Raw genomic sequence first — 12,500 nt, 5'->3', positions numbered from 1 at the left:
CACACACACACACACACACACACACACACACACACACACACACACACAAACACACACACACACTTGAACCACGCGTGTTCTGCTCACCTCCTTGACGTCGCGCTGGTACTTGCAGCACATCTCCTCGGACTTGATGAGGTCCTTGCGGGCGGTGTCCAGCTCCTGCTCCACCTCGGAGACGCGGGAGGAGAGGGAGGACATGCGCTCCTTCATCTGGGCCAGCTCGTAGTTCTGCTTCTCCAGCAGCTCCTGCAGCTCCCCCACCTGGCCCGCCTCGTCCACACACTCCATCGAGCCGTTGGACAGACGCTGTGGGAGGGAGGGAGGGATGAGGACATTTGCAGACAGAGGTCAACACAAAGAGAGAGACATAGAGACAGAGAGATATTATATAATTATTTTTATTATTATTATTGTTGTTGTTTATGAATCTATACATATGTCTATACACGCTGGCCCGCCTCGTCCACAGACTCCATCGAGCCGTTGGACAGACGCTGTGGAAGGGAGGGAGGCGGACATTTGCAGACAGATAGAGCGAGAGAGAGAGACATAGAGACAGAGAGAGATTACATAATTATTTGTATTATTATTATTGTTGTTTATGAATCTATACATATGTCTATACACGCTTTAACAAGGGAGGGAGGCGGACATTTGCAGACAGATGTGCACACAAAGAGAGAGAGAGACATAGAGACAGAGAGAGATTATATAATTATTTGTATTATTATTGTTGTTTATGAATCTATAGATTTGTCTATACACGCTTTAACAACACAAGAACTCAAGTCAAGAAAGCTGACATTTGCAGACAGATGTGCACACATAGAGAGAGAGAGACATAGAGACAGAGAGAGATTATAATTCTTATTATTAATGAATGTTTATGTTTATGAACCTATACACACTTTAACAACACAAGAACTCAAGTCAGGAAAGCTGAGACGGAGAGAGAGAAACATACACAGAAGATAGATGTGACTTTAGGAAAAGAAACAAGATGGAGAGAGAGAAACAAACAAAGAAGATAGATGTGCCTTTAGAAAAGCATTACATCTCCAGCCTCATAGACTTCAGTCAGGTTTGAACACTGCTTTAACCAGAGATAGCAGCATAAGGCAGCAGGCAGCTTGTTGAGAAGAGCGACTTTAAGTGGATGTGTGCAGTCATTAGCTCAGACACAAAGCCACGGTGTTGTGGGCTTGACTTCTTGTAAATCCTGCCCAGGGAGAGTTGTAGCGAGTCGGGCAGAGGCCTTGATTCAGAACCCCTTGTGTTTGGGAGGAGGCTAGACGCTCCTGTTTATCCTGAGGCCTTGATTCAGAACCCCTTGTGTTTGGGAGGAGGCTAGACGCTCCTGTTTATCCTGAGGCCTTGATTCAGAACCCCTTGTGTTTGGGAGGAGGCTAGACGCTCCTGTTTATCCTGAGGCCTTGATTCAGAACCCCTCGTGTTTGGGAGGAGGCTAGACGCTCCTGTTTATCCTGAGGCCTTGATTCAGAACGCCTTGTGTTTGGGAGGAGGCTAGACGCTCCTGTTTATCCTGAGGCCTTGATTCAGAACGCCTTGTGTTTGGGAGGAGGCTAGACGCTCCTGTTTATCCTGAGGCCTTGATTCAGAACCCCTCGTGTTTGGGAGGAGGCTAGACGCTCCTGTTTATCCTGAGGCCTTGATTCAGAACCCCTTGTGTTTGGGAGGAGGCTAGACGCTCCTGTTTATCCAGAGGCCTTGATTCAGAACCCCTTGTGTTTGGGAGGAGGCTAGACGCTCCTGTTTATCCAGAGGCCTTGATTCAGAACCCCTTGTGTTTGGGAGGAGGCTAGACGCTCCTGTTTATCCAGAGGCCTTGATTCAGAACGCCTTGTGTTTGGGAGGAGGCTAGACGCTCCTGTTTATCCAGAGGCCTTGATTCAGAACCCCTTGTGTTTGGGAGGAGGCTAGACGCTCCTGTTTATCCTGAGGCCTTGATTCAGAACCCCTTGTGTTTGGGAGGAGGCTAGACGCTCCTGTTTATCCTGAGGCCTTGATTCAGAACCCCTTGTGTTTGGGAGGAGGCTAGACGCTCCTGTTTATCCTGAGGCCTTGATTCAGAACCCCTTGTGTTTGGGAGGAGGCTAGACGCTCCTGTTTATCCTGAGGCCTTGATTCAGAACCCCTTGTGTTTGGGAGGAGGCTAGACGCTCCTGTTTATCCTGAGGCCTTGATTCAGAACCCCTTGTGTTTGGGAGGAGGCTAGACGCTCCTGTTTATCCTGAGGCCTTGATTCAGAACCCCTTGTGTTTGGGAGGAGGCTAGACGCTCCTGTTTATCCAGAGGCCTTGATTCAGAACCCCTTGTGTTTGGGAGGAGGCTAGACGCTCCTGTTTATCCTGCAGTAAATTTCAGCCCAAGACTCGACCCAGTGTCATTTAATTTAGGAGAGCCCGAGAGACCACTCTCGCCCGGGATGATACACTTAATTCATGAGGAAGGAGCAGCTTCAAAGACACTACAGGCACCATTGAAACACACACACACACACACACACACACACACACACGCACGCTTACTCACACACAAACTCAAAGACACACACACACAAATATGTGGAATTACTGGCTGACTCAAAACAGAAGGTAAAGCAGACAAAAACGCAGTAATGATTTGAGGAGGTTACGGCTGTCTGTACAGTATGTGTTTGTGTTTTTGTGTGCGTGTGTGTGTGTGAGTGTGTGTGTTTCTGTGTGTGTGTGTGTGTGTGTTTGTGGAGGTGATGCACTGTATGGGTGAGTGTGTGTGTGTTTGTAAAGGTGATGCAGTGTATGGCTGTGTGTGTGTGTGTGTGTGTGTGTGTGTGTGTGTGTGTGTGTGTGTGTGTGTGGGTGTTTGTTTGTGGAGGTGATGCACTTTATGGGTGAGTGTGTGGGTTTGTGTGTGCCAGCTGCTCATCCACAGCCATCCATCTGTGTGTGCTCTGCCTAATTAGGCCCCTCTCCTCTCTATCTGTGATCAGAGAATGAGCAGACTCAGGCCCTGCATCTCTAAAGATGCACACACACACACACACACACACACACACACACACACACACAAACACAAGCGCAGACGCACACCCATGCACACACACGCATGCACACACACACTTTTTCATTACTTCTTAACTTTGAAATCTAAACCGCCCCCTCCTCTTCGTCGGCACTTTCACACTTGGCCCCAGTGGCGGCCCCACAATCTCCGACTCAACTGAAACAGCCGACACTTACACTAAAACACGATTGCCTTAGTCGGCCTCGTAAAGTGATGAGGGATCATTATTTTGGGTCTGGACGATGAGGGAGGGAGTCTTGTCTGGCCAAGCCATGTCAGAACATTTACCCAGAGACAGAGAGAGAGAGAGAGAGTGAGAATAAGAGAGTGAGAGAGAGAGAGAGAATAAGAGAGAGAGAGAGAGAGTGAGAGAGAGAGAGAAAGGGGGTCTTGGTGCATCGTCACACACCAACTGTCTGGTTAATCAAACTTTCACTGCAGCTGAACTCAGACAGAACGCTGTACTCTGACTTTTGGGGTAATTTGCTGTGGATCAAACACAATACATCACGCCTGTCAGAGAGAGGCACATGCTACAGGGAAATAATTGCAAGGAAACAGCATGGTTCTCATCAGGCTCTAGACGCCCGTCTGTGCTCGGTTTTGTGCCTGTGTCCTGTGTCCTGTGTCCTGTGTCCTGTGTCCTGTGTCCTGTGTCCTGTGTCCTGTGTCCTGTGTCCTGTGTCCTGTGTCCTGTGACTGTGACTGTGACTGTGACTGTGACTGTGACTGTGACTGTGACTGTGACTGTGACTGTGACTGTGACTGTGACTGTGACTGTGACCTGTGACCTGTGACCTGTGTCCTGTGTCCTGTGTCCTGTGGCCTGTGGCCTGTGGCCTGTGGCCTGTGTCCTGTGTCCTGTGTCCTGTGTCCTGTGACTGTGACTGTGACTGTGACTGTGACTGTGACTGTGACTGTGACTGTGACTGTGACCTGTGACCTGTGACCTGTGACCTGTGTCCTGTGACCTGTGTCCTGTGTCCTGTGGCCTGTGGCCTGTGGCCTGTGGCCTGTGGCCTGTGGCCTGTGACTGTGACTGTGACTGTGACTGTGACTGTGAATGTGGCCTGTGCCCGTGCCCGTGCCCCGTGTCCTGCTTAGAATAAAGTAGATTGGAAGAGTGCACTACAGTATGCGTGGATATATTACTCTACATTCTGAAGCCATCCGTTAAAATGGTAGGACGCATCTGTTACTCTCTCAACTGCTGAAGCTAAAGTGAACTGTCTGTCTTTTGAGTTAACTGTGCATGTAGATAGCTGGGTTCTTTGACAGGAGGGCTTTCAGACTTGACTTTCTGCAAAGTAGACGTTGGCTTTGGGCTGGACACTCACCAATGCTGGAGAGCTCTTTAACAGATACAAATCTTTCAAACTGCAAAGTCATTTTGAGTTTTGTGCAGGGAGACAGGACTGCAACCCTGCTTCACACTGATATACAACCACATCGATATGGAACAGGAACTGAAGCAATAGATAAGAGACCGGCTGACTGACAGACGGGTAGATAGGCAGACAGACAGATAGATAGTCAGACAGACAGATAGGCAGACAGACAGACAGAAATATAGACAGACAGATAGATAGACAGACAGATAGATAGGCAGACATGTAGATAGTCAGACATATAGATAGACAGACAGATAGATAGGCAAACATGTAGATAGACACACTTGTAGATAAAAAGGTTAGGTAGACAGATGCCAAGTTTACCCACCTTCCCATGGACCTTCTGCCCGGCATCTGTGCCTTCCAGCAGGTCCTCGCCATCACCTGATGCCACCTTCCTCTGGATGTGGGCATTCTGCTCCCTTAAGGCTACGATCTGTGGACCAATTAGAATGAGCGACAGTTACCATCAGTCTATCATACAGTATGTCATTAAGAACCAACATGGCATCCTCTGATAGAGCTATGTCTGGCTATGGAGGCTACTAAGCAGGGAAGAGCAATCTGTCAAACAACATCATACAACCTTCTTCATGTTAACACAACTTGTCATCCTTACTCAAAATATTTTACTCGAGCGCCAATTGTACCTCAATTTCCAGCTGCTTTTATCACACCTACAAGGGCTTTGGCCTGCTGCTAATATGAACTCTGTGCACAGGAACCAACCTGATTACTATTATTACCCTGCACACCGAAACGGAAAAGCACCCCCCTTCCAGTCCCCCCCCCCCCCCCCCTCTCTCTCTCCCTCTCACCATCTTTCCCTCTCTGTCACCAGGAACACACGGCAAACAGTCTTAATCCGGTTGCCAGTGGCAACAGACGACAACAGTAATTAGGGTGGTGGTGAGTGATGATGCGTGATGAGGAGGAGGCAAGAGCTGCCGGGGTGGAGAGAGACAGTTATAATCGGCCAAGATGTGGGCAGCACTATTCTAAGACGCTGCAGGTTGTGTTTTTGTTTTTTTATCCCCCTCCCTTTTTTTTGCCTCCCTCACTCTCTCTCCTTCTCTTTCTCTCTCTCCCTCACTCTCTCTCCTTCTCTTTCTCTCTCTCCCTCACTGACACGTCTTCTTGGTGAAGTTCCACTGCGATGTTGATGTTGCCTGCTGTGATCAAACACCAGTCACTTCATTACTGTCTAATTGAGTTTTGTGTAGAGATAACGTAAAATGAAATCCAAATGAAAGTTCTCGATTCTTGTCAGGGGAAGTGAAGGGAAAAGTTCTCCTCCTCAACATCAAACTTGTGGAAGAAGCACTCAGAGCAAATTAGCGTAAGAAGACAGAAATGTTTCAAATACCAGCTGCATAATGAGAATTTGAAAATGCAGAAATTCACTACAGAAAAACATTTCACTACAGAAACATAGAAAAACTGCTAATTAACACACACACACACACACACACACACACACACACACACACACACACACACACCGAACACACACACACACACACACACACACCGAACACACACACACACACACACACACACACACACACAGACACACACACACACACACAAAAAAAACGTTTCATGATGAAGAAAGAATCACATATGGCGTTCATTTATTTAGCTTCTTCCAGAACTGAACTTGGCTGAGAGCGTTAAACAGAGTCTAAATAAAACACTTACCTGCTTTGGAGATCTGTCTTTTACACCCTGCCAGAATTAATAATAGCTCTGAGGCGAATGGTATTCCCGGGAATACCATCTTAATTATAAACCCAGAAAGCCTGCCAAAGACAACTTCTGACAAGCTTGTGCAATCTGGTCTGGCCCACTTCAGACAAATACACGCGCACAAACAGAAAAAGAGAGAGAGAGAGAAAGAGAGAGAGAGACTATCCCTCATTTCATCTCTCCAAAACACACACACACACACACACACACACACACACACACACACACACACACAAAGAGTGACTCTCTCTCTCTGTCTTTGTGTGAGAGAGAGAGAGAGAGAGAGAGAGAGAGTGAGAGACTCTATCTCTCTCTCATACAGACACACACAAAGACTGACACTCTCTCTCTCTCTCTCACACAGACAAACACACACACACACACACACACACACACAAACACGTACGTACATAAACACACACACACAAAGCTACTCATGTAAGTGAGGGGGGGGGGGTATCTGGGGGGAGAAGCTGACATGACGTGCACATCTGCTGGCTTAGAGCGAAGCACAGACACGGGACGCTCGTCTCCACAGCGCTCGTCTCTGCGGCGACAGTTATGAGATTAAGAGAAAACGTGGCGTGTAATGGCGTGATTAGAGAAAATGACAGGGCCGCCGGCATTATCGGCAATCAGGGCCGTCTCTGCGTGGGGGGATTTCCCCCGGATTTATGTGCCGTCGCTGCAGCGTTTAGTCAACTCCGTCAAGACATCGACGTCATGATTTTAATGGCCGATCAAACAGAGGGAGAGCTGTGTGTCAGCGTGCGATACAAAAGCAGATTCATCTCTGTAGATACACAATGAGCCGCTGTGACAAATGATCCTGTGCTAGCAGTTCAGACACACACACACACACACACACACACACACACACACACACACACACACAGTGTGTGAGAGGCAGGGGGAGGACGAACCTGGACAGAATAACCTCTCATTATTGTTAGCCAGTCCACATGATTCACTAGCTCCCTCATCCACCATAAAAAAAAAAGATAAAAGCAGCAATTATCCCTCAAGGCTTCATTTTTTTGTGGGTTTTTAAACAAAGTCTGTCATTTGTAAAAAAGAAAAATCTAAGAGCGATTTGATTTACATTATGATAGCCATCATGAAGAAGAAAAGGAAAAAAAATCATAGTGTCTCTCGCGGGAACTGTTATCAGACACTAAAACTCCCATATACCCATTATCATATAAGTCTGTAGACTGAGCTGCCTTAAGCTAATGCTAATGCCAACACTGTAGGCCTATGTGATGCTTACAGATGTGTTATGCATGGTTTATGAAGGAGTTATAACATAAATACAAGCTTCTTTGGAGCAAGTAAAACAATCACGTGACAGAAGCAGGAAGGTGCATGAAGTGGGACAAGGTTAGCCCTTAGCACCATAGAGCTATATGGCAGATCATTTTACCCCAACATAGTCAGATTGTACGCCACTCACAGTCACTACGTGCAGTTCTATACAAAGCTACTTATATAACTCAACAGAGGTCAAGCTGTAGGAAATATAATCCGTCACGATAAAGGCATCTGCTGCATTACTCAGTGTGGCTGTAGAATGCATGTACAACAACATCATGTCGCTCTTCGTGATTACATGACAAGCATCCTAAGGTCGCCGTGACCCCTGCTGGGTACTGGATCCCAACAGTGGGATTAGTGCCAGCGCCAGTAAGGCAGAGCAAGGAGAGGCAAGTTTATTTATACAGCACATCTCCTACACAGAGGCAATACAATGTGCTTTACATAAATGAAAAGCACGAGGAACATCACAAAATAGAAAAAATATAACAAGAGCCAAAGTTTAAGAAATCGTGTTACATGTAGAGATTTTGTGTGTGAGCAAGATGGCCTGTGTGAGAGTGGGATTGGAAAAGGACCCGTTCCTTCCAGATCCTTCTCCATTCTTTACTGAGGTCCTGCTCCATTCTTTACTGAGATCCTGCTCCATATTTTACTGAGATCCTGCTCCATATTTTACTGAGATCCTGCTCCATATTTTGCTTAGATCCTGCTCCATATTTTACTGAGATCCTGCTCCATATTTTACTCAGATCCTGCCCTTCCTGGCTCCCTGTGGATCACACACACGTCGCCGCCGACTACACGTTCCTCATGTGTTCGTGCTCTGGCTGCTTTTCAGACTCTGGATTTGCCCTTGCCTATTGTTCTGGATCTTGGTTTTCTTTTGGAGTTTTGCCCTCACGGAGGTTTTACCCTCTCTGATCTGTGAGTGCCTAAAGTTAGCGCTCCGATTCTGTTTTCTGGCTACTGTCTGTTCTAAGCCCCCTGGACCCCTGGTTTCCTCCTCCTTGTGTTGGATTTCAGGAGATTATGAACTGTGGCCTGACTAAGCCTAATGATTTTCTGCCTGAATGTCTGTGAAGAGAGACTCATTAAACTCCCAGTCTGGTTTGACTTTAATGTCTCCGCTTTTGGGTCCAAGTTCCCATGTCTGGCCTCAATGACCGTGCCATATCCCCACGGCTGTGATTCCGCCATAGGCCATAGGCTGAGTGCAGCAGGTTAACACAGCCGCGGGGATATCGTTTAGAAAACCCCACGAACACAAGTGTCATATTGCATTCATACAACAGTTCAACAACCAACTGAGTTTAAGGACACCAGATGTTTTCTTCCGTTTATTCCAATTTTGATTATCCGTCTCCACTCCAACAAATAGTTCCGACCAGTGTGTTCAGCATCAAGCATTGCCAAGCAATGAATATTATCACTCTGCAGCCAAGTTGAGTCGGAGAGCCTACTTGTACATGTGAATTTGTACATTTCCTCTACTCCTGCCCCCTTTCCTCACTTGAAAAATGTCAAATGCAAGGTAAAAAAATGTCTGCTCTCTAACTTTAACTGAATGGAAGGTTGTTGTACATTTCAAGGGTTAAAGTAAAATGCAGAATGATTACTAGCAGTGAAGAGTCCGTGGTTTTGTGCCAGGATATCCCCACTCATGGAATGCCTCTCGTCCAATCAGAAATTAATAAATAGTTTGGCCAGATCTAGCTGTTGTGTAATTCTAATCAACTCAGGAGGAAAGAACATTAGAGGCATCCTGGGTCCAAGCCTGTTCTCAGAACAGCTGTCAGTGCCATCTCCACGGTAGCAGGGAGGCCTGAAGACATGGCAGACTGCTATCAGAGTGTTCTGTTCCCTGCTGCTGCTGCTATCAGTAGCACTCACTGAACATTCTGTGCTCCTTGCTGCCCGAGGAAAAGAAGGACAAGGCTGCTGCTGATGCTGCTGATGCTGATGCTGCTGATGCTGATGCTGATGATACTGCTGCTGAAGTTGCCCAAGAGATGGAGGGACAGGAGGGAACGGGTAGAAGTTGTGTGGTGACGGAGAGGGAGAGTTTAGCCCCATTGCCCAGCAGCTTCTCTGAGGAAGGCGTAATGGATTGAGAGGCCACCGATAGGCACTGAATGTGCCATCTGCTCCTTATCACCTCCTCCTGCCATGGGCTTTTAATGAGGGAGCAATTAGAAGCTTCCTCATCCTCTGCCAGCGCTGGGGGGGTGTGTGTGTGTGTGTGTGTGTGTGTGTGTGGGGGGGGGGGGGGGGGGGGGGGTAGTGTGTCATCTTCCCCCCTTATCGAAGATCAAACAGTGCTGGCACCTTCTGACACACAGAGAGGGACAAATGAGATGAAGAGCAGAACACCCTGACTGCTGCTTAATGGAGGACAGGAGAGAGAGAGAGACAGAGAGAGAGAGAGAGAGAGAGAGAGAGAGAGAGAGAGAGAGAGAGAGAGAGAGAGAGGGATGAAGAGAGGCAGAGGGGCAGGAGAGAGGGAGTGATTGGGAAGATAGGGTTGAATGGAGAGAAAGGGGGGGAAAGAGTAGGGAGAAGTGAGAGAAAGACAGAGAGAGAGAGAGAGAAGGAAAGAGAGAGGGAAGGAGAGAGGGAATAAGGTAGGGAGAGATGGAGAAAGCAAGAAAGAGACAAAGACAAAAAAAAAAGGGGAAATAGAGGGAGTGATGAAGAGGGAAAGAAAGATTGAGGTTGAGAGATGGAGAGAGAAAAAGAAAGGAATGGAAGAGGGGGTAGAGAGAGGGGGTAAGAGAGATGGCCAGGTGGAGTGATAAAAAAAAAACACATAGAGAACTTTCCTGCCGACAAAAGAGTGAACCGCGTGTCCCTTTGATGTGTGGAGCATGTGGAGCTCAAGTGGGCTCATCAAAGGCCAGAGGCTCTGACGTGCAGTGCTGACACTGGGCAGGTGATCAACACAGACACTCTGCAACAGACACTGGTGTGAATCCAGCCCACCGCCCAGAGTCGCCCCTCCAACCCCCATCCCCTCCATTCAGCCGCAGTGGCAGGAGGAGAGAGAGGGGACTGTGGAGGCAGGAGGAGAGAGAGGGGACTGGGGAGGCAGGAGGAGAGAGAGGGGACTGGGGAGGCAGGAGGAGAGAGAGGGGACTGCGGTGGCAGGAGGAGAGAGGGGACTGGGGAGGCAGGAGGAGAGAGAGGACTGGGGAGGCAGGAGGAGAGAGGGGACTGGGGAGGCAGGAGGAGAGAGAGGGGACTGCGGTGGCAGGAGGAGAGAGGGGACTGGGGAGGCAGGAGGAGAGAGAGGACTGGGGAGGCAGGAGGAGAGAGGGGACTGGGGAGGCAGGAGGGAGGCAGGAGGAGAGAGAGGGGACTGGGGAGGCAGGAGGAGAGAGGGGACTGGGGAGGCAGGAGGAGAGAGGGGACTGCGGTGGCAGGAGGAGAGAGGGGACTGGGGAGGCAGGAGGAGAGAGGGGACTGGGGAGGCAGGAGGAGAGAGGGGACTGGGGAGGCAGGAGGAGAGAGGGGACTGGGGAGGCAGGAGGAGAGAGAGGGGACTGGGGAGGCAGGAGGAGAGAGAGGGGACTGGGGAGGCAGGAGGAGAGAGAGGGGACTGGGGAGGCAGGAGGAGAGAGAGGGGACTGGGGAGGCAGGAGGAGAGAGGGGACTGGGGAGGCAGGAGGAGAGAGGGGACTGGGGAGGCAGGAGGAGAGAGGGGACTGGGGAGGCAGGAGGAGAGAGAGGGGACTGGGGAGGCAGGAGGAGAGAGAGGGGACTGGGGAGGCAGGAGGAGAGAGAGGGGACTGGGGAGGCAGGAGGAGAGAGAGGGGACTGGGGAGGCAGGAGGAGAGAGGGGACTGGGGAGGCAGGAGGGAGGCAGGAGGAGAGGGAGGGGACTGGGGAGGCAGGAGGAGAGAGGGGACTGGGGAGGCAGGAGGAGAGAGAGGGGACTGGGGAGGCAGGAGGAGAGAGAGGGGACTGGGGAGGCAGGAGGAGAGAGAGGGGACTGGGGAGGCAGGAGGAGAGAGAGGGGACTGGGGAGGCAGGAGGAGAGAGAGGGGACTGTGGAGGCTGGAGGAGAGAGAGGGGACTGGGGAGGCAGTAGGAGAGAGGGGACTGTGGAGGCAGGAGGAGAGAGAGGGGACTGGGGAGGCAGGAGGAGAGAGAGGGGACTGTGGAGGCAGGAGGAGAGAGAGGGGACTGGGGAGGCAGGAGGAGAGAGAGGGGACTGTGGAGGCAGGAGGGAGGCTGGAGGAGAGAGAGGGGACTGTGGAGGCAGGAGGAGAGAGAGGGGACTGGGGAGGCAGGAGGAGAGAGAGGGGACTGGGGAGGCAGGAGGGAGGCTGGAGGAGAGAGAGGGGACTGTGGAGGCAGGAGGAGAGAGAGGGGACTGGGGAGGCAGGAGGAGAGAGAGGGGACTGTGGAGGCAGGAGGGAGGCTGGAGGAGAGAGAGGGGACTGTGGAGGCAGGAGGGAAGTCTCTCTGTCTGGTTCTGGCTGAGGCTGATATATAGATTCGGGTGAGGGGTAGGGTGCTTACTGGTGTTGGATGTCAATCATGATCACATTCTGGGGAAAGTCTTCGCTCCTCTTTCTTCTCTGCCACACACACACACACACACACACACACACACGCACACGCACACGCACACGCACACGCACACGCACACGCACACGCACACGCACACGCACACACACACGCACACGCACACGCACACACACACACAAACCATGGGCTATGAACAGAGAATTTAGGCTGATCTTTTGTAGAGCTACTTTATGTACACACACACACACACACGCACACGCACACGCACACGCACACGCACACACACAAACCATGGGCTATGAACAGAGAATTTAGGCTGATCTTTTGTAGAGCTACTTTATGTAACAAGGCATGAGCTAATAAGTAGCATATCTTACTGCAGCTGAATAACTTGTGAATGTCTGAGTCTGGGGCCTTCGGGAAATCAGGGGCCTAGATTAGAGG

At 50.0% G+C, this 12,500-nt stretch overlaps 1 protein-coding gene across 1 annotated transcript in view; it reads right to left on the bottom strand.

Moving 5' to 3' along the window:
- Window positions 1-12,500, bottom strand: part of ppfia2 (PTPRF interacting protein alpha 2) — a gene marked incomplete at its 5' end in the record, with an annotated part of 182,637 nt that overhangs the window by 38,030 nt on the left and 132,107 nt on the right. The window contains 2 exons of the mRNA XM_080851365.1: window positions 88-309; window positions 4,789-4,896. Of these exons, the coding sequence (XP_080707491.1) occupies window positions 88-309; window positions 4,789-4,896 (330 nt within the window). The remainder of the gene's footprint in view (window positions 1-87; window positions 310-4,788; window positions 4,897-12,500) is intronic.

Source organism: Sprattus sprattus (assembly GCF_963457725.1).
Source record: "Sprattus sprattus genome assembly, chromosome: 14".
NCBI lineage: Eukaryota > Metazoa > Chordata > Actinopteri > Clupeiformes > Clupeidae > Sprattus > Sprattus sprattus.
The sequence above is the reverse complement of the archived record's forward strand: the minus strand, read 5'-3'. Positions and strand labels throughout refer to the sequence as shown.